The following is a 21,345-nucleotide window of genomic DNA, read 5'->3' as shown; positions in this document are numbered from 1 at the left end:
ATATTCTTTGGTTAATCTAAATCGAATCTCTTCTATTGATGTGTCTTACTTTTAAGCCCTGAAGCAGAGCTCTGTGGAGCTGGAAAGCTTGTCTCTCTCGCCAACAGAAGTTAGTCCAATGAAAGATATCACCTCTCCCACCTTGCCGCTCGAATAGCCAGGGCCAACACAGCTACAACAACACTGCAAGCATACTTTTAATCTAATCTGTCTGTCTATCCTCACCAGCATTTTTAATGTGCCTCTCATAATGCCTAGGCACCAGAGCTATAGTTAAGGATTGCCCTGAAATTTGTAGAGTTTAGGGCCAGAGGGTCCACCAGCTCATTCAGTCTGACCTCCTGTTTGTCACAGGCCACCAACACAACCCAGTCACTTGCACACTAAAGCCAACAATAAAAATAAGACCAAAGTATTACAGCCCTCAGGAGACGAGGCTGTTCTGTGCCACAGGCAGAGAACAGAAGGGACTGAGGTGCACTAATGCCTGAGGCCCAGCAGGTTTTGTTCCACATCTGACCAAGAACATTGTGCCCTGTTCCTAGAGATGCATTGCTCTGGTTGCAGACAGGATGAGATAGTATATCCAGGCGTGCCACTGTCACCACCCCCATCACTTACTTAGCTGCCCACTGATCACTGTGCCCCACAGCTCCAGGCACAGGAAAGCCAGAGACACTGATGGAGAGTGAGCCAGCCTGACCCTCCCTTACATCTTGGAGGAAGTTAGTTAACTGAGGCTAGGATTTCCAAAAGAGACTAAGGGAGTTAGGCATCCAATTCCCATTGGAATTCAATGAGATCTGGGTGCTTAACTCCTTTGAAATCCCAGTCTGTGCCCATAAAACTTACCTTATACCATGGCACTCTCTAGACCAGGGGTTCTCAAACTGGGGATCATGACCCCTCAGGGGGTCACAGGGCTATTACCTGGGGGGTCACAAGCTGTCAGCCTCCACACCAAACCCCGCTTCACCTCCAGCATTTATAATAGTGTTAAATATTTTAAAACGTGTTTTTAATTTATAAAGTGGGGGTAGCACTCAGAGGCTTGCTGTGTGAAAGGGGTCACCACTACAAAAGTTTGAGATGAGAACGACTGCTCTAGACCTCCATGCATTGGCAGCAACAAAAGACTGTTATCCTAATTGTGGAGTAGCCACTAGAGGGCGATGCAACAGGCACAATGCAAATGTGTTATACACGCACATAATTGTATAAAGTGTGCTGGAGACACTAGCTTAGCTAGTGGGGTGCAGGGGAAGCAGCCCCTTCTCCTCATCACATTTTTGAAAAGCGGCGCCTAAACGGACCCCGCAGCTGTCCACCCCTTCCCTAGCTCACTTCCCCCTCCTCCCCTCCCCTGAACGCTCCGCCCCCCCTGCTCCTCCCCCTCCCCTGCTTCCCGCGAATCACACGTTCGCGGGAAGTCTAAAAACAAGCAGGGGGCAGGCCAGCGGCAGCAGCAGGTAAGCTGGGAGGGGGAGACGCGAGAAGGAGGGCTCCGGGGAGACGAGGTGTGGCGCGGCCCAGTCCGGCCCTGGCCGAGCGGCTCCCACTGGCCCCGGCCAAGCGGGTCCGGCTCGGCTCGGCCCCGGGGCGCCGGCCCGGTCCTGGCCCTGGCAGCTCCGGCCCGGCGCGGCGCTGGCTGAGCACGCCGGCAGCTCTGGCCCCAGCGGCTTTGGCTCGGGCCCCGCAGCGCCAGCCCACTCCCAGCCTTGGAGGCTCCGGCCAAGCGCGGTGCCAGCCGAGCATGCCAGCCCGCTCCCGGCCCTGGCAGCTCCGGCCCGGCTCGGCCCCAGCGGCGCTGGCAGAGCACCCCGGCAGCTCTGGCCCCAGCGGCTTTGGCTTGGGCCCCGCAGTGCCGGCCCACTCCCAGCCCTGGCAGCTCCGGCCCGGCTCGGCCCCAGCAGCGCCGGCCGAGCACCCCGGTAGCTCTGGCCCCGGCGGCTTTGGCTCGGGCCCTGCGGCGCCGGCCCACTCCCGGCCTTGGAGGCTCCGGCCGAGAGCGCCGGCCCGCTCCCGGCCCTGGCAGCTCCATCCCGGCTCGGCCCCAGCGGTGCCGGCTGAGCACCCCGGCAGCTCCGGCCCCAGCGGCTTCGGCTCAGTCCGGGACCTGCGGCGCTGGCCTGCTCCTGGCCTTGGCGGCTCCGGCCGAGCGCGTCGGCCCGCTCCCAGCCCTGGCAGCTCCGGCCCCGGCCCCAGTGGCGCCGGCCGAGCACCCCTTGCTGGCTCTGGCCCCAGCAGCTCTGGCTCGCCCTGGGCCCCGCGGTGCCGGCCCGCTCCCAGCCCTGGCGGCTCCGGCCCCAACCCCAGCGGCGCCGGCCAAGCACCCCTGGTGGCTCCGGCCCCAGCGGCCCCGGTTCCGGCCGAGCACGCCGTCCCCGGTTCCAGCCCTGGCTGAGCGGCACCAGCCGAGCACCCCCGGCCCCAACGGCTCCGGCCCCAGGGCGGCGGCCCCAGTTCCCAGAATGTGGACGGAGCCGTGCGGCTTTCCCCTCACCTCTGCCATGAGGAGCCCTCCGGCCTCCCCGAAGGCTGTGCCTGCTGCTCCGCCGTGGGGAGCCGTCAGCCCCAGCTAGCCCTCGCCGCCAGCCCGCCCCCGACCCCCTCCCCCCGGCCCGAGCCCCTCCAAGCGGGGGAGGGGGGGCGCAGCATGGCTGCAGCATGGCTGGAGGAGCCGGGAGGAGGGGGGGCCGGCGCAGCCGGAGGAGCCAGTGGGGGAGGGGCGCTGAGTGGCCGGAGGAGGAGCCAAGGGGGGGCATGGCCAGAGGAGGAGCCAAGGGGGGGGCACCTTTTTTAGGTTTGCTCCCCCTGCACTTAGGACCTGGCTTAGCCACTGGCTGGAGACAATGTGTTTGCTTTGCTTGCAGCGTTGCTTGGGGGGAGGGTGTTTTGTCAGGTTTGGCAATTAATGTTGCATCTTCCCAATGAAAGTGCAACTCTCTTCAGGCAGTGTTATGGCCACCTAACCCCTCCTCCCACCCCAGATCCCTTTGGCTTGGTCAAGTCACATGTAGCAAGGGAAGGCGAGGTAGCAAAACGAGGGAGGTTTCCTACATCAGGCCAAGTGTACAGGGAACATGAGGAAACCATTAATTGATTGGCTGCCCTGCCCTGTGTTTTTGTAAGGAAGAGTTAAAGACAGGGAACGGCTCGGGTCAGAGGGGTGGCCATCTAGTGAAACCCACTGGCTTCCTTTAGCACAGGTTTTCCCACTGCTGTAGCGATGCAGAGAATGAGTTAAAAGAAAGAAAGAAACTGAGGTGTCAGAACCTCCACCATCCCAAGCTGGGACTCTGCCTCATGGCCCAGCTCTGACCCTCGTCACTCCCAGGCTAGCTGCTACTTCCTGCTCTTGGCTAGGACCTCGGGAGCGCATCTGCCTGTAAATATCACTGCTGACTTTCCGAGGGTGGCAGTGCGGGGACGCTCTGCTCTGGGAGATAGGGATGAGGTTACAAGGGGGTGCAGACATAGCCAGGAATTTCCTGTGATGGCTACAGAAAAGGAGGTGTTGGCTGCGGCTAGTATTAGGTTGGGCACCGTGCTCTTGGACTTCATTTGGATAGATTCAGCAACGCTAGAACTCTCCTCCTGCTCCACCCCCTGTGTGTTGTAATTTAGTATTTGAATTACTGTATTGTCAGGAGCCCCAGTCATGGACAAGCCCCAATGTGATAGGTGCTGGTATCCTCCTGGAGCTTGCTGGGAAATGGTTTTTTTAATCCTGCACATATTTTCGAGAATTCAGCTTTTTTCTCCATCTCAAATCAGAACCAAAAGTCCAGATCTTGAAAATATCCAGGAGCTGAAACACTGATTTATTTCTTTTGTTTCGGGGCAATCAAAATGTTTCCTTTTCATTTTGACATTTTTAAACAGTTTTTCAGTCTAATTAGTTTAAGTTTCAAAATGACAAGTCATTGTTGGCAGCCGGTTTCAAGCGGAGTGCCCCAAGGGTCGGTCCTGGGGCCGGTTTTGTTTAATATCTTTATTAATGATCTGGAGGATGGTGTGGACTGCACTCTCAGCAAGTTTGCAGATGACACTAAACTAGGAGGCGTGGTAGATACACTAGAGGGTAGGGATCGGATACAGAGGGACCTAGACAAATTAGAAGATTGGGCCGAAAAAAACCTGATGAGGTTCAACAAGGACAAGTGCAGAGTCCTGCACTTAGGACGGAAGAATCCCATGCACTGCTACAGACTAGGGACCGAATGGCTAGGTAGCAGTTCTGCAGAAAAGGACCTAGGGGTCACAGTGGACGAGAAGCTGGATATGAGTCAACAGTGTGCTCTTGTTGCCAAGAAGGCTAACGGCATTTTGGGCTGTATAAGTAGGGGCATTGCCAGCAGATCGAGGGACGTGATCGTTCCCCTTTATTCGACATTGGTGAGGCCTCATCTGGAATACTGTGTCCAGTTTTGGGCCCCACACTACAAGAAGGATGTGGAAAAATTGGAAAGAGTCCAGCGGAGGGCAACAAAAATTATTAGGGGTCTGGAGCACATGACTTATGAGGAGAGGCTGAGGGAACTGGGATTGTTTAGTCTCCAGAAGAGAAGAATGAGGGGGGATTTGATAGCAGCCTTCAACTACCTGAAGGGGGGTTCCAAAGAGGATGGAGCTCGGCTGTTCTCAGTGGTGGCAGACGACAGAACAAGGAGCAATGGTCTCAAGTTGCAGTGGGGGAGGTCCAGGTTGGATATCAGGAAAAACTATTTCACTAGGAGGGTGGTGAAACACTGGAATGCGTTACCTAGGGAGGTGGTGGAGTCTCCTTCCTTGGAGGTTTTTAAGGCCCGGCTTGACAAAGCCCTGGCTGGGATGATTTAGCTGGGAATTGGTCCTGCTTTGAGCAGGGGGTTGGACTAGATGACCTCTTGAGGTCCCTTCCAACTCTGATATTCTATGATTCTATGATTCTATGAACTGAAAAACTGGAATATTTCCTAGTGACAATGTCAAAACAAAATGTTTCAACAACTTGGAATCTTTTTTCTTGACTTTTTTTCAAGTCAGGAAATTTATCAGTCCCAACCCTGTTTTGTGAATGGTTTCAAATGTGATGAATCAGCATTTTTTGGACCAACTCTCCCTCTTTCTCACCTCCCCCCCCCAATTTTTTTTTTCATCCCAACCTGCTCTAGATCCAACCCCTAGCTGGGGTTAAGACATTGAACTGAATTCAATTATTGAATCTGCCAAAGATCCCTTCTGTGACTGCAGGCAAACTCACTTAGTGTCTCTCTGCTTCAGTTCCCATCTGTACAATGGTGTCAATAATTCTGTCTTGTCAGGTAGACTGTAAACTCTTTGGGACAGAGGCTGTCTCCTCCTATGCCTATGTGCAACCAGCACCATGAGACCCTGACCTCAAGCAAGGTGCTACAGTAGTTCAAATAGTAAATCTGGTGGAATAAACTGACATCCGAACTGCAGATAACATTTGATCCAAAGAACCTCAAAGTGCTTTACAAGTGTTAATTCATTAAGCCTTACAGCACTACTTATGAGATATATTACTACTGCCAGTTTAAAGTGGAAAGACGGGAGTCAATTTGGGAAACTGAGGTTCCTAACATTATAAAAGAAGCTAGCAATAGAACCCAAGAAAATGTCTAATCACCAGGACCAACCAGCTGCCTGAACTGGCTAGCACTGGGAGAGTGCTAGGGCATCCACCCAGGTTAGACACATTGAGATGTTACTGGGTAGTTTTAGATGGAAGTGGACTGCTGGAGGGTGGAGTGGATGTGAGCTCCCTGTTTATTTCATCCTGAATTTCCCTACCAATGGCCCATTCCTGACTGGAGTAAGAGGAGAATCAAGTCCTTATGTTCATTTTCTCCCTGGGGACTGATTTTTAAGAGTCTGATTCTGGAAGCTATTGAGCACTTTGGAGAGCTGCAAAGTCACTTAGCATCTCTCTCTGAAGCCCTCAGCATTATGCAGGATCAGATCCTAATGGAATAACAAACCACAAATCATTTGTAAAAGTAAGCCCTCTGTTTATACAGCAAACGGTGCATATACAAAATTAAAATAAATGGTTTGTGCTTCCATCTCAGACAAATCCCATTTCCCAGAAACGCCAAAGAGCAGAACTTTCTGTTGTCATATAAACATTGCCCACTCTATTCCCCTGCTCCAGGAGCACACGTAATGTGAAATGAGATGGCTTGGGTTTATTAGGAGTACAGCACATCAGGGAGTGGGTTCATAGACACAGCACTTGGACAAAGACACATCATCTAGGAAAAACGAGAGACGAAGACAGAGCTGATCATAAAAAAACGGTTACCTACCTTTTTGTAATTGTTGTTCTTTGAGATGTGTTGCTCATGTCCATTCTATGCTAGGTGTGTGTGCGCCCACATGCACAGTTGTCAGAGATTTTTGCCTTAGCGGTATCTGTTGGGTCGGCTGTGGCGCCCCCTTGAGCTCATGCTTTGGTATATTAGGCACTGCCGAATCTATGCCATCTCAGTTCCTTCTAGGAGGGCAGGTCATAGAATGGATATGAGCAACACATCTTGAAGAAAATCAGTTACAAAAAGGTAGGTAAACGTTTTTTTCTTCTTTGAGTGCTTGCTCATATCGATTCCATTCTAGGTGACTCACAAGCAGTATCCCTGGAGGTGGGCTCGAAGTTCACAGTCTAGCGGCTTGCTCTACCAAAGCCAGCATCATCCCAGGACTGCTGGATAGGTGCATAATTAGACATGAACATATGCAGAGACAACCAGGTGGCTGCCCTACAGATGACCTGGATAGGCACTTGGGCCAGAAAGGCTGCTGAAGAGGCCTTGCACCCTGGTCGAGTGGGTGGTTACAATCACCAGAGGTGGCACCTGTGATGGGTTGGATCACAGAAACCCCCTTGGGGCTGCCAACTGATGTGCCAAGACTACTTCTGCCCCTGCTTTCCCTGCCCTCCCAGCTTGGAACTTCAGTGCCCAGCCTGGTTTGAGCCAGACCCGCTAGCCTGCTGCAAACCCAGACCCAGGTCTGAACCATGTCCCCTAACAGCTGTAGGCTTAAACTGAAAGCAGCTTAAGAAATGTTCCTGTCTTTAACACTCAGATGCCCAATTCCCAATGGGGTCCAAACCCCAAATAAATCTGTTTTACCCTGTATAAAGCTTATAAATTGTTCGCCCTCTATAACACTGATAGAGAGATATACACAGCTGTTTCCCCCCCCCCCCAGGTATTAATACATACTCTGGGTCAATTAATAAGTAAAAAGTGATTGTATTAAATACAGAAAGTAGGATTTAAGTGGCTCCAAGTAATAGCAGACAGAACAAAGTGAATTACCAAGCAGAATAAAATAAAACACACAAGTCTAAGCCTAGTACAGTAATAAAACTGAATACAGATAAAATCTCACCCCCAGGGATGTTTCAATAAATTTCTTTCACAGACTGGACGCCTTCCTAGTCTGGGCACAATCCTTTCCCCTGATACAGCACTTGTTCCAGTTCAGGTGGTAGCTATGGGATTTTTCATGATGGCCACCCCCTTTGTTCTATTCCACCCACTTATATATCTTTTGCATAAGGCGGGAATCCTTTGTCCCTCTCTGGACACCCCCTCCTTCTCAATGGAAAAGCACCAGGTTAAAGATAGATTCCAGTTCAGGTGACATGATCACATGTCACTGTAAGACTTCATTACCCACTTGCCAGCACACACCTATACAGGAAGACTTACAAGTAAACAGAGCTATCTACAGTCAATTGTCCTGGTTGATGGGAGCCATCAAGATTCCAAACCACCATTAATGGCCCACACTTTGCATAATTACAATAGGCCCTCAGAGTTATATTTCATATTTCTAGTTTCTGATACAAGAGTGATACATTTATACAAATAGGATGACCACACTCAGTAAATTATAAGCTTTGTAATGATACCTTACAAGAGACCTTTTGCATGAAGCATATTTTAGTTACATTATGTTCACACTCATCAGCATACTTCCATAAAATCATATAGAGTGCAACATCATAGCACCTTTGCCTAATCGTAGCAGCAGCGAATGCAGGCGGTGATCCAAGAAGAAATTCTTTGAGCGGACACTGGACAACCTTTCGTCCTGTCAGCCACCACAACAAACAATTGCATCGACTTGCGGAATGGCTTGGTCCCTTCAATGTAGAAGGCTAATGCCCTCCTGACATCTAGGGAATGCAGCTGATGCTCCTCCTCCAACTTATGCAGCTTTGGAAAAAGACAGGTAAATAAATGTCCTGGCCCGCATGAAACTACGAGACCACCTTGGGCAGGAAAGCCGGGTGTGGCCACAGCTGGACCTTGTCTTTGTAGAAGACCACAGAGGGTGGTTCCGCGGTAAATGCCCTAATCTCAGAGACCCAGTGGGCGGATCTAATCACAACTAGGAACGCAACCTTCCCGGACAGAAGGAGAGAGCAGGAAGTCAGAGGCTCAAAGCGGGGTCCCGTGAGCTGTGACAGCACAAGATTCAGGTGCCATGGCGGAACAGGGTCCCTGACGTGCAGGTAGAGGCGCTTGAGGCCCTTGAGGAACCTGGCAGTCATGTCCTGGGTGAAAACCGACCTGCCCTCGAGCAGCAGACGGAAGGCCGAAATAGCAGCCAAGTGGTCCTTGACAGATGAAAGGGACAGGCCTTGGCACTTGAGATGTAGAAGGTAGTCCAGGATCAACTGCAGTGAGGCCCACTCAGGCTGAATACCTTTATCCCCAAGGTCCAACAAGCAAACCGCTTCCATTTGGCCAGGTACGTTGCTCTAGTGGAGGGCTTTCTGCTGCCCAGCAGGACCTGCTGGACAGCAGCCGAGCACTCCTGCTCCTCCGCATTTAACCATGCAACAGCCAAGCTGTCAGGTGCAGTGCCACCAGGCTCTGATGCACAAGACTGTTGTGGTTTTGGGACAGCAAATCCGGACTGAGCAGGAGCTGTAACAGAGCAGCCACCGAGAGGTCCAGCAGCATGCCAAACCAGTGCTGGTGCAGCCACACCAGCAGTATGATCACCTTCGCCCTGTCCTGCTTGATTTTCATGAGGACTCTGTGAATTAGCGGCACTGGAGGGAAGGCGTACAACAGAGCCCCCAACCATGGGAGCAGAAAAGTGTCCCCCGAATTGAGCAGAAAATGTGGCATTGCCAGTTCTGCCTGGATGCGAACAGGTCAACCTGGGTAGTTCTCCACCTCTGGAAGATGAAGCTGACCACTTCCAGATGCAGGGACCACTCATGGCAAGATGAGAAGGTCCTGCTGAGGTGATCTACCAAAGTGTTTCTTGCCCTGGGGAGGTGAGTGGCTATGAGATGGATGCCGTGTTGTATGTAGTAGGTCCAGAGCCAGAGGGCTTCCTGGCAAAGGGCAGAGGATCTGGCCCTGCTTGTTGATAGAGAACATAGCTGCTGTATTATCCGTCAGAACCTGAGCAGAGCTGTGAAGGGGACTCTCTCCAACACCGATGCAGGATTCTGCCACCAGGTGAGTGATGATAGTACATGATCCAGGACCCTGACCACACGGTCCATGTTGTGTTTGTTGGGGATGCAGACCGACACCAGCCACGCCTGCAGGGGCCTGAGGTGGAGCCATGCATGATGGACAACATAAGTGCAGGCCGCCATGTGGTCCAACAATTGTAGGCATATGTGAGCTGCGGTAAGAAGGTGGGCTTGCATGCACGAGATGAGGTCTGCCATGGCTTGGAACCAAGCCTCAGGGAGGAAGGCTCTGGCCTGAATAGAGTTCAGGACCGCTCCAATGAATTCTATGTGTTGTACCAGGATTAAGGTAGACTTTTTCTCATTTATTAACAGCCCCAGGTCATGACAGTGGAATAAACCAAATCGAGATGCTGCTGCACCTGATCCTGGGACCAACCCTTTATTAGCCAGTCGTTAAGATACAGGTACATTTGAACACCCCAGCTCCTCAGGTAAGCGGCCACTAGCGCTATGCACTGGGTGAACACTCTTGGGGCTGACGAGAGACCAAATGGCATCGGCGTGAATTGGAAAAGGCATTGGCCCAGTGTAAAACTAAGGAAGCACCTGTGCCCTGGGAAAATGGAAATATGGAATTACGTGTCCTTCAAGTCGAGGGCGGCGTACTAGTCTCCCGAATCCAGGGAGAGGATGATGGAGGCCAGGGAGACCATGCAAAACTTTAACTTCTTGAGAGACTTGTTGAGGCAACATAGGTCCAAAATGGATCAGAGGCCCCCTTTTGCTTTTGGGATTAGGATGTAGTGGAAGCAGAACCTCTTTCCTTTCATGTCTCGAGGGACCTCCTCCATCGCCCCCAGGTGCAGGAGGTTCTCAATCTCTTGGACAAGGAGTTGCTCATGAGAAGGGTCTGTGAAGAGGGATGGGGATGGGGGTGGGAGAGAGGGTCGGCCATGAACTTCAGGGGTAATCCAAGGATATTACTTTGAACATCCAATGGTCTGAGGTCAACCAAGACCAGGCCAACCGGAAGGGGCAGAGGCAGTTGAGGAAAGAGTGGGAGGGTGGGTCCTGGGAACTGACAGGGACATTGTCCTTGAGCGCACCCTCAAAATGACTGCTTCTGGCCTCCTTGGTTCCTGCAAGGGCCAGGCTGAGCAGATGAATGGAAGATGACGGGTGTCACTGCTTAGACCCCTTGTCTCTATCCTTTCTCCTGTAGGTGCCCAGCCGGGGAGTCCCCCAGCACCTAGACTCTGGAGGAGGTGGAGGGTGGAACGGCTTCCTGGCCTGTTGAGGAGTGTGGAGGCCCAAGGAATGGAAGGTGGCATGAGAATCTTTAAGGTCATGGAGTCTTGAATATGTGAGCTCAGAGAAGAGCCCCGCCCCCTCAAACGGGAGGTACTGAATAGCGGCCTGCATTTCCTGGGATAACCCAGAAGACTGCAACCAGGAGTTGTGCCTCATGGCCACCGCAAAGGTGACCACCCTGGCTGCTGAGTCAGTAGCATCCCAGGCCATTTGGAGGGCCCACCCTTGCCACCACCGTGCCTTCATCCACCAAAGTGGCGAACTCCTGGGCTCGGTCCTGCGGGAGGGCCTCTTTGAACTTGTTAAGGGAGTCCCACAGTTAAAATTGTACCTGCCTAGCAGTGCCTGGACACCCTGAATTGCAGGCTGTCCGTTGAATAAATCTTTCTGCCAAATAAGTCCAGTGTCTTGGTGTTGTTTTTTTCCGGCATGCCACTGACTTGGCCCTGCCTGTTGTAGTAGGCAAAGAGCCTGAGATATAAGCCTGGTATAAGGCCTGGTATCAGATGCCTGGTATGAGGCCTGAGCTAAAGTAGTGGGCAAGCTTTGCTGATATAAAGCAAAGTTAGCAAAAGTCAGGCTCTGCCTGCTTGCAAGTTCACAGAATCTGGCAAGAACAGGGCTAATATTGCAGAAACACACATTTCTAAGAAGTGCTAGGCACAGAGTACTCACACAAACACATTCCAGAAGAATGGTACCAGAACATCCCGATATCAAGGATGGTACAAAAACAAGGATAACAGGAACACACTCTCAGAGGGGTAGCCATGTTAGTCTGAATCTGTAAAAAGCAGACTCCAAAGAGAAACTTCTGAGCTCCAGTTCATTTGCAAATTTGATACCATCAGATCAGGATTAAACAAAGACTGTGAATGGCTTTCCAACTACAGAAGCAGTTTCTCCTCCCTTGGTGTTCACACCTCAACTGCTAGCAGAGCACCTCTCCCTCCCTGATTGAACTAACTTCGTTATCTCCATACTGATTTATACCTACCTCTGGAGATTTCCATTACTTGCATCTGAAGAAGTGAGGTTCTTACCCACAAAACCTTATGCTCCCAATACTTCTGTTAGTCTTAAAGGTGCCTCAGGAACACACTGACAGCTCCTAAAAGATAAGGTCAGGATGACAGTGTGATGAATAAAGATGTTTTGATCGAACCAACATGTACAAGGTTATGGGTAATAACTAGCCATGTCAGGGGTCAGTAATTGACTATGTCAGAGGGGCAATACGTAACTTGTTTGTATCAGAGTATAAAGTTGTTTCTCAGAGGGAGTATCTTTGTCCAGCCGAGGGGGGAATGGAAAGTCCTTTCATTCACTGAGCTGCATCCATTGTCACAGGCATGCATGTCTTAATATCCTCGTAGAGTCTGTCAGGTGCTATTATCATGCTTTGTCGACAATAAACCTGGCCTGGTGCCTTCATACCTTAACGGATCTTGTGGTCATTGGGCAGTTCGTTCGAGGTCTGCTGTCTGTGCAGAGCTGGGGCAGCACACACGGAGAACACACATATGCAGCCGAACATCTAACAACACCTGTCCCTTTCATTAACAGCAGACACAACCAGTGATGCCACTGGAGAGTGCAGATATTTGAACCCTTTTGCAGGGAGATAATACTTCTTTCCTGCCTTCTTAGAAGTAGGCGGAATGGAAGAGGGGGTTTGCCACAGCGATTTGGCAATCTTAACGATCCCTGGGTGCACGGTCAGTGCGACCCGGGCTGGGGTGGAGAAGGATATAACATTAAAGGGGGTCGTCGGACTCCTCCGTGACCGCCTCAATTTTTAAGTTTGAGTTGGTTGCCACCCTTTTAAGGAGGGCCTGGTGTTCCTTGAAGTCGTCAGGGGGGCTGACCGTTTGGGAGGGACCCGCCACTGCTTCGTCCGGAGACGACAACGACAAATGCACCACCTGGGGAGTGGCGGGTTCCCCTTCCGTCTCTGGGGACGGCTCCCTAGGTGCTGGAGTCCAATGCACTGCCCCATCTTGGATTCGGTACTGTGTTCCGACTCCGGTGCAGGCAGTGCTGGGGGCGGTTTGTCCAAAGTGGCCAGGGAGGACTGGCGGGAATATGGGATTGGCATAACGGGCACTCCCCACGGGTTCCAGTACAGCCATTGAGCATGCCACTGTCCCTGCTGCCATGCCATTGCTGCAGGCGCCATGCCAGTTTCATGGGTCGGCTGCGAATCATCACTCCCTGGCGAGGGGCTGAATTCCCGGTCCGACTCGGACCATTGCCCTTCCAGCGACCAGGCCGGAGCCATTGTGGTCTGAGTCTGCCGACTGACCCTGGTTGGCGACTGGTGAGGCGAGGATCGCTGCCTGCCCAATGAGCGGTACCATTGGGATGGAGACCGGGAGCACAACAGGGAGTGATCCCACCCCGGTGGGAACCGACGTCTGGGAGACCATCTGGGCGAGGGTGACCTGCGCCGGGGCGATCTTTGGCGGGAAGCTTGCCAGTACCAGTACAGGGGACCAGTGTCTTGACTCATGTGTCCCATGTCTCACCCAAAACTGCTGCCAACTTTAATGGGGTTTTTAGCACACACAATGGGACACAAGATCCACTCTGTCACAGCCTCCTTCTCCTCTCCTTACATCCTACAGGGATGTGAAAACACTGACCGTGTGACAGCACAGCCTGTCTAACCAACAGCCAGTGCTGCTGCATCACGCTTCTGTAACACATTGGGGCTAAGTGAGCCAGCAGCAGAGTGGTCCCATTAGCTCCCGCAACAGGGCTTTGTGCTCTTGATGATGAACGTCTAGGGTTCAATTCCACCAATCTATGGTGGAAGTTGGTGCAGTTCAGACATCAAAACATCTGAAATGATGGCAAAGGGAATGCAGATGCTGGCTGGTTTGCTGCTTTGTATAGCAATCTTTCCTTTGTTCCTGTGCAAAAGTCCACCACCTTTAAGAGAAAGCCCTTTCCAATGACCTACCCAGCTTACACTAGGAAATTTCCAGTCTTGTCTGTTTCACAAAATTAACTTGCAGGGAGTGTGAGATGAAATCACAGGTCTTTGTCTTCTGAGGGCTCTTTCAGACTTTTCACTGGCATCCTCTGCACCAGCCATAAATCTCTGCTATTGCCTTCAAGTCGAACATTTCCTCTGAGCCCCATTATTAATATTCTGAAAGATCCTATAACCCCCCAGATGGAAAAATAGAGAGAGATTTTCACATGTGCCATAAAATGCACTGCCCATCTATTTCAAATGGATGTGGCAATATATAAAACATACTTGAGGAATGAGTCAGTTTTCACGGTATTTAAAATAGGTGGCATGATGTAATTGGAATTTACAATAGTGGAGTAGATTTAAACTGGGACTGGGTCACATACCATACATCTCAAATCTCATGAAAATTTGGCTGGTTCTACAATACTAAATGTCTTTTGTACCTTGTCTCCTACATTTTAAATAGATGAATGGCTTCTGTGAAATATAACCATATGAAAATGCATATTTTCCATCCAAGTATTAAAGGGCCTCTCAGGAGAGGTGAAATTTACATTGCCTCCACTTCAGCTACATAGACAGTGCATAGAACCAACAGACTACTAAATAATACAGTGCACACACTTTCACTGCCAGATCTCAGAGCTGCTTGGTTACCCCAGTTTAATGGTGCAGTGATGCAGCTACAATGGTGCAAGTGGTGCAGTCGTACCAAGGCCTATACCATTATGGGAGGCTAGGACAGAGCACACCACTAACCACTTGTCTGGCGCCTCCTCCTGGTCACACTGGGGATTAGCTCTCGAGGTCAATGCCCCTTCCTGCAGTTGCACACCATCTCTCTCAGATCTGCAGCTCCTCTCTTGTCCCAGGAGCCGCAGCATCCTCTTCACATCTCACTCCTCCAACAGGTCACTTAGAGTTCCCCCTTCCGGGGTATATCAAAGTCTTTCCTTCAGCAGCCCTAGGCAGTCTTCCCATTCACTGCCTCAGGTACCACTCCTTCAGTGGCTGGTAGGGGAAACCGACCCATACTATACTCTGGGTCCAGTCCAGGGATCCTCCACCCAGCAGTTCTAGGCTTCCTCCTCCATCCCTCACTGCTCCTTTCCTGGACTGTTTCCTACCACTCCTGGTTCCCCTCCTTGTCCTGAGAGTACCAGCTCCAAACCCTCCTCCTTCTTCCCTGGGAGAAACTGCTGCCTGTGTCTGGTGCCAGCTTTCTGGCTTTATAGGTCCTGCCTGTTCCTGCCCAGCTGAGTCTGCTTGCCATCAATTCCCTGCTCCCTGGCTCTCCCTTCAGGTGCAGCCTGTGGAGTTAATAGGCCTACCTGGCCCCTTAACCCCTTCTAGTCCTGGGTAGGTGGACACCCCATCACAGGGGCCCAACCATACAGAGCCGTGGTCCAGCACTTCACCTGGCCAGAGGGCCGCCATGCTTCGGAGGCTTTGCAGCGCTCGGAGTGGTGCGACTCCCCTCCCCCCTGGTGCCAGGCCAGCACCTCCAGCTGGTGGAAAGAGGAAGGCTCCACTCTCTCACCACCCCTCCCTGGCCGTTTGCTTGCAGAGGGAAGGGGAGGAATCACAACAGACTCAGAGCCAAGCAGAGCCCCACTCTGCTGACACAGCACAGGCTAGGCCTAAGAGACATGCCCACAGCCATGCCACAGATCAGTGGCAGAGTAAGGAGCAGAAACCAGCCCCTCCCAGTGCTGTGTTCTTCCCACTAGGCCACAGCAGCCCCTGGGTGCTTAGAGTTTGCATTGCTAATGGTGCCTCACAAGCTCACATAAGGGGCACTTCAAGACAGAAAAGGGCCAGCTGCAGCCACCCCCATCCTCCTGCCTCTCCACCCCCCACCCCATCCCCTGACAGCCCGAGTGAGCAACGCTCAGAGGTGGCCAGCTCTGGCACCGTCCGCCCCATCAGGAGCAAAGCCCCAGCTCTTGACCAGCAGTAACACAAATGACATCTCTCACTTGTTCGCTGCAAGGAGAGGAGAGTGACACTGCAAGGACTGACTGGCATGTTACACAGCACAGCGAGGAGTTGGGTGAGCCAGGCAAGTTGGATCTCCCCTGCACCTGCTCATCAGTGTGGGTGGGGACAGCTGCTCCCAGCCCCCCACCCCACAGGTTACCCAGGAGGGGCACAACGCCGTAGGAGGGGAGAGAAAAGCAAATGACTCCCTTGATTCATTCTGGCCCCTATTGCAAATGTAGTTCCCAGGTAGCTCCTTGGAGGATGCCGAACTTTCCTCGCTGCTCCTAATGCACCCAACTCACAAGAACCATGATGTCCGTGGATAGATCACCTGTGGGCTCTGAACCTGGAGCCTCATATTCTCAATCCATGAGCTAAAGAAGCAAGTGCCACTGCTCTTAGCAGCAGCAGACCCATCGACTGGTGTATGTGGTCCAGCCATTAGAGGGAGACAAAGAACCAAGCTCCACCCACCAGGTTATGCACCTTATGGGCCCAAGCTCCATTTCTCTGCTGGCCCAGCACCCAGCTCAGTTGCAAGAGCATGTACAACTAACCCCTTTGGATCCCCCCACCACCACCCCGAGTCCTCTCCCCAGTCTGTGGCATTGGCTAGTGGGTCCAGGAGGAGACACAGGCAGAAATCCAGGGCCCTGCCCCATTATTAGGGACATTCCCTGAAAAGCAGCTGTTCTAGCCCGGGTGTGGGTTTGTGCTGGCCCAGCTCACTGCGTTCTGCTGCTGAAAGCAGACAGGAAATAGCTGCTATGTGGGGCACAAGCATTTGAATCTCCTCCAGCAAAGCTTCTTTCAAAAGAGGTTCATAAACTTGCTAAGCTAGTGCCCTGGCCCGCCAAGGTGCCCTCAGCTCCCACTAGAGTCCAGGCACAAATGCACCATGCTTACCAATGGTGCTGAGTCTCTTTAGCACCGTACTCTGCCGATCTGAGTGAAGCCCTGGTATTTCCGGCACTCATGAGCCTTTCAGGGAACAACTCCTCTGCCCAACTCAGGTTAGTTTAGGAATAGTTGTAACATGGAGTGTCTGGCAGGTGAAAAACATTTGCTACAATCTATGTTACTATCCAGCCCCCTCACTGTATTTCTGAGAGCATCACCGGTATGCCTGACCTTATCCTGGCTGTACCGCTGTGTCTCGTTATGCTGATGGGAACTGAGCACAGAGGGTGGCCACAATGTTCCGAGTGACTAGTGATTCTGGGGGCCCAGCTGCAGACCTGGATGCTGAGCATTGCACTGTGCCTGAAGATGAACACCCAAAAATGGAGCCACTCAAAATTACTAGTCTCTTTTGAAAATCCTGGTCTAGGACCCAGCCCCTTCAGGGCAAAGATTTTAATGGAGAATACGAGCCTAAACACCTTTGAGAATCTGGGCCTATGTGACTCAAAGTCATACAGGGAGGCTATGGGAGACATGAATGCATGGCTCTTGATTCACAGGCCATTGCCTTACCCACAAGCCTTCCTGCTAAGTCAGCTAAGCGTTAAATAGCTGACCCCAAAGCTGCATCACTTTATATTGTCTGCAGTGCAATAACTTCAGCAAGGATTAAATCCCCAACACAAAAAGGGGCTAGCTAGAGCCACCCAGGGCTGGCTGGATGGCTGTCAGGGAAACAAACCAGGGACTTTTATTGCAGGTTCTTCCTCCCTCACAGATACAGCGTCTGTGGCTCTGAGCCTGCGGCTCTGCTTCTTCTGCCTCGCTCCAGGGCTGGGGATGATGCTTTCTGCAGGAGTCCCACTGGGAAGTCTTTCTGCATTAGAGCTGTACAGCCTCAGACACCAAAGCTCCTATCAGCTGATGGAGGAGTACGGCTAATGTTAACAGAGAAAGTCTAGTCTGGTACTCAGAGGGAGAGAGTCAATCTTCCTGGTGTGGTCCAGTGGACAGAGACACAGTCTAGGAGTCAGGCTTGCTGGTTTCTATTCCGACTTCCAGAACTGAGTCACTATACTCTAGCTGGAACCCAGCTTCCATTGAGATCCTCTAGAGTGCCTCCTACTGGGCCAAAAGACTGTTATGCTGCAGCAGACTGGCCACTAGCTTGCCACGCACATTTTGCAGATGTATTAGGTGGCTAGAGCAACAGGTACCAGAAACTCCAGTCTTGATTAAAACATCCTTCTTGATTTAAAATTGCCAGTAATGGAGATTGCACCACCAGCCTTGGTCAGTTGCCCCAAAGGCCAGTTACTCTCACCATTAAAAATGTACGCCTTATTTCCAGGCTGAATTTGTCAAGCTTCAGCTTCCAGCTGGATCATGTTACACCTTTGTCCACTGGATTGACGAGCAAATGTTTGTTCCCCACGTAGGTACCTATAAACTGTGATCTAGTTACCCCTTCACCTTCTCTTTGTTATGCTAAATAAACTGAGCTCCTTGAGTCTCTCACTAGAAGGCAGGTTTTCTAATCCTTGACTCATTCTCATGGCACTTCTCTGAACCCTCTCCAATTTACCAACCTTCTTCTTGAATTGTGGACCCCAGAAATGGACCCACTATTCCAGCTGTTGTCACACCAGCACCAAATACAAAGGTAAAATAACCTCTCTGCTCCTACTCAAGATTCTTGCATTTATGCATCCCAGGACCACATTAGCTCTTTTGACCACAGCATTGCTATGGGAGCTCATGTTCACCTGATTGTCCACCCCAAGCCCCAAATCTTTTTTCAGAGTCACTGTTTCCCAGAATAGAGTCCCCTATCCTGTAAGCATGGCCTACATTCTTTGCTCCTAGATGTACACATTCACATTGAGCCATATTAAAACACATCTTGTTTGCTTGTGCCCAGCTTACCAAGCGATCCAAATCACTCTCAGTCAGTGACCCATTCTCGACATTATTCACCACTCCCCGGTACGAAGACAGTCCAGTAGGTGGACTGCTGAGGCGCCAGGCAGTGAGATGGGTCTGAATGGGCGAGCTGGTTCCATTTCGACAAATCAGCATTTTCCAATAGAAGAACGTTCCGACCGACCCAAGTTCTGGCTCTCTCTGGTTCCCTGCCTTGGTGGAGGTGGCACAAGAAGCTCTTCAATCTATGTTGATTTGGAAGAGGGACCATTGTTGCTGGGGTTCCAGTTGCATGAAGTATTTCTTACGGAACGGTATGTGCTGGGCTTCTGTTAGGTTTGGCAGAGTGGGCTGGTACAGTAGAACCCCAGACTTCGCTCCCTTGAATGGAAGGGATTAAATTATTCTGTGTAATTATTTTAGCAGTATTTTGTTGGTGAACTCTATTTGTGGTTTTGTTATAGCACAGAAGGCCCTCACATCTTTCTCCCAGGATGCTTTTATAATGAGTCTGAAGATCACTGAAGCATGTATTATGAGGTTCAGGTATATAGAATTTAGGGTGCATTCAATTTCAGTGTCTCAGCAACACAGTTTTGGCTTGTTTGAGTTGTTTTCAACCTTTTCCTAATTTTGGGCCTCTTAAATTATGAGATCCCAGGTTGAGAGACCTTACAGGGCCTGATTTTCAGAAGATGCTAAGCACCCACCCTCAGAAAGTTAGGGCCCTTTAAAGTGTCTCAAGTTGGGTTTCTAAATACCGAGCCCCCCAGAATCACTACTCACTTGAAAATGTGGGCCTTGATCTTTTCCAGATTGGCCTGTACAGCTGAAGGATTGCATCATGTTTCTAGTAGGTGTAAAGTCTCTTGGGAGGCCATCTTGCACATGTGATAGTATGTCCAGGTTCTCAGCATTCAGTAAGCACTTTCTGGAGTTGTTTGGCGAATTGCTCCAGAAGGCTGGGAAGGTCATAGAATCATAGAATATTAAATTTGGAAGAGACCTCAGGAGGTCATCTAGTCCAATCCCCTGCTCAAAGCAGGACCAATCCCCAACTAAATCATCCCAGCCAGGATTTTGTCAAGCTGGGCCTTAAAAACTTCTAAGGATGGAGATTCCACCACCTCCCTAGGTAACCCATTCCAGTGCTTCACCACCCTCCTAGTGAAATAGTGTTTCCTAATATCCAATCTAGACCTCCCCCACTGCAACTTGAGACCATTGCTCCTTGTTCTGTCATCTGCCACCATTGAGAACAGCCGAGCTCCATCCTCTTTGGTAGCTGAAGGCTGCTATCAAATCCCCCCTCACTCTTCTCTTCTGCAGATTAAATAAGCCCAGTTCCCTCAGCCTCTCCTCGTAAGTCGTGTGCCCCAGCCGCCTGATCATTTTCATTGCCCTCCACTGGACTCTCTCAAATTTTTCCACATCCCTTCTGTAGTGGGGGGACCAAAACAGAATGCAATACTTCAGGTGTGGCCTCACCAGTGCCAAATAGAGAAGAATAATCACTTCCCTCTATCTGCTGGCAATGCTCCTACTAATACAGCCCAATATGTTGTTGGCCTTCTTGGCAACGAGGGCACACTGCTGACTCATCTCCAGCTTCTCATCCACTGTAATCCCCAGGTCCTTTTCTGCAGAACTGCTGCTTAGCCAGTCAGTCCCCAGCCTGTAGCAGTGCATGGGATTCTTCCTTCCTAAGTGCAGGACTCTGCACTTGTCCTTGTTGAACCTCATCAAATTTCTTTTGGCCCAATCCTCCAATTTGTCTAGGTCACTCTGGACCCTATCCCTACCCTCCAGCATATCTACCTCTCCCCCCAGCTTAGTGTCATCTGCAAACTTGCTGAGGGTGAAATTAATCCCATCATCCGTATAATTAATAAAGATGTTGAACAAAACCGGCCCCAGGACCGATCCCTGGGGCACTCCGCTTGATACCGGCTGTCAACTAGACATCGAACCATTGATCACTACCTGTTGAGCCAGACAATCTAGCCAGCTTTCTATCCATCTTATAGTCCTTATAGGTCACTGGTCACCTTATAGGTCACTGATTTAGGACAAGTAACTTAGAGCTGGATTCTCCTCCCTAACACACTTTGAATAGTTCCTTACTCTGAGACTTGTTCCTTTGGTTCAGACAGGTCTGCTTGCAGATTAAGGTCCTGCACATAATAAGTAAGGGTGGCAGAATCTAGTTCTTCACAATTAAGCCAATTTAGTGGGATGTCAACAGACTCAAGCCCCCTTCTAGGGTTTTGTGCATCTGTCACAAGGTCCAGGAGCCTCCATTCAACATGCCAGTACATTGGGGCCTTCACATCAGAATGCACCTGGCACATCAGATTTTAAGTAGAGCAGGAGTGGGCTGAAAAGAGCTCTGCAAGTGCTAACAAAATAAATACAGGGCTACTGTAAATTCCATGTTCCAATAGTGCTTGGGCCAAATGATGAAGAAAGGGAACATGCTAGCTATCTACTGGTACATGCAGAGTATAAACACTGAGCATGGAGAGAGTGTAACTAGGATGAAACTGAATGAAGAGGACATTTAAGACTGATGTATTTTTCTAACAATTATACCTGTTAGAACGTGGAATAGTCTCCATGGGGAAATGATGGGGAGCTCCATTGCTTGGGACACTTAAAACTAGACCAGTTCAAGCACTCAGTGTAGTAGGGAACAATCCTGCATTGACAATGGAGAAAGATTAGATGAGCTAACAGGTCTTCTCCTGAAGATATGCCAGAATGCACCACTCTGGGACAT

At 50.9% G+C, this 21,345-nt stretch overlaps 1 protein-coding gene across 3 annotated transcripts in view; it reads left to right on the top strand.

The window, feature by feature from the left end:
- The window catches only part of NTN3 (netrin 3), a 102,489-nt gene extending 91,320 nt beyond the window's left edge, over positions 1-11,169 (top strand). Inside the window, exons 6-7 of one of the 3 annotated variants that reach the window (XM_042854161.2) lie at positions 9,833-9,924; positions 10,683-11,169. In XM_042854161.2, coding sequence (XP_042710095.1) covers positions 9,833-9,906 — 74 coding nt within the window. In that variant the 3' untranslated portion in view covers positions 9,907-9,924; positions 10,683-11,169. Of the gene's footprint in view, positions 1-9,832 lie in introns of all 3 variants that reach the window. The other 2 variants (XM_005293131.4, XM_042854159.2) reach the window with 2 other exon arrangements.
- The last annotated feature ends 10,176 nt before the right edge of the window (positions 11,170-21,345 follow it).

This window comes from Chrysemys picta, chromosome 10 (assembly GCF_011386835.1).
Source record: "Chrysemys picta bellii isolate R12L10 chromosome 10, ASM1138683v2, whole genome shotgun sequence".
Lineage (NCBI taxonomy): Eukaryota > Metazoa > Chordata > Testudines > Emydidae > Chrysemys > Chrysemys picta.
The sequence above is the reverse complement of the archived record's forward strand: the minus strand, read 5'-3'. Positions and strand labels throughout refer to the sequence as shown.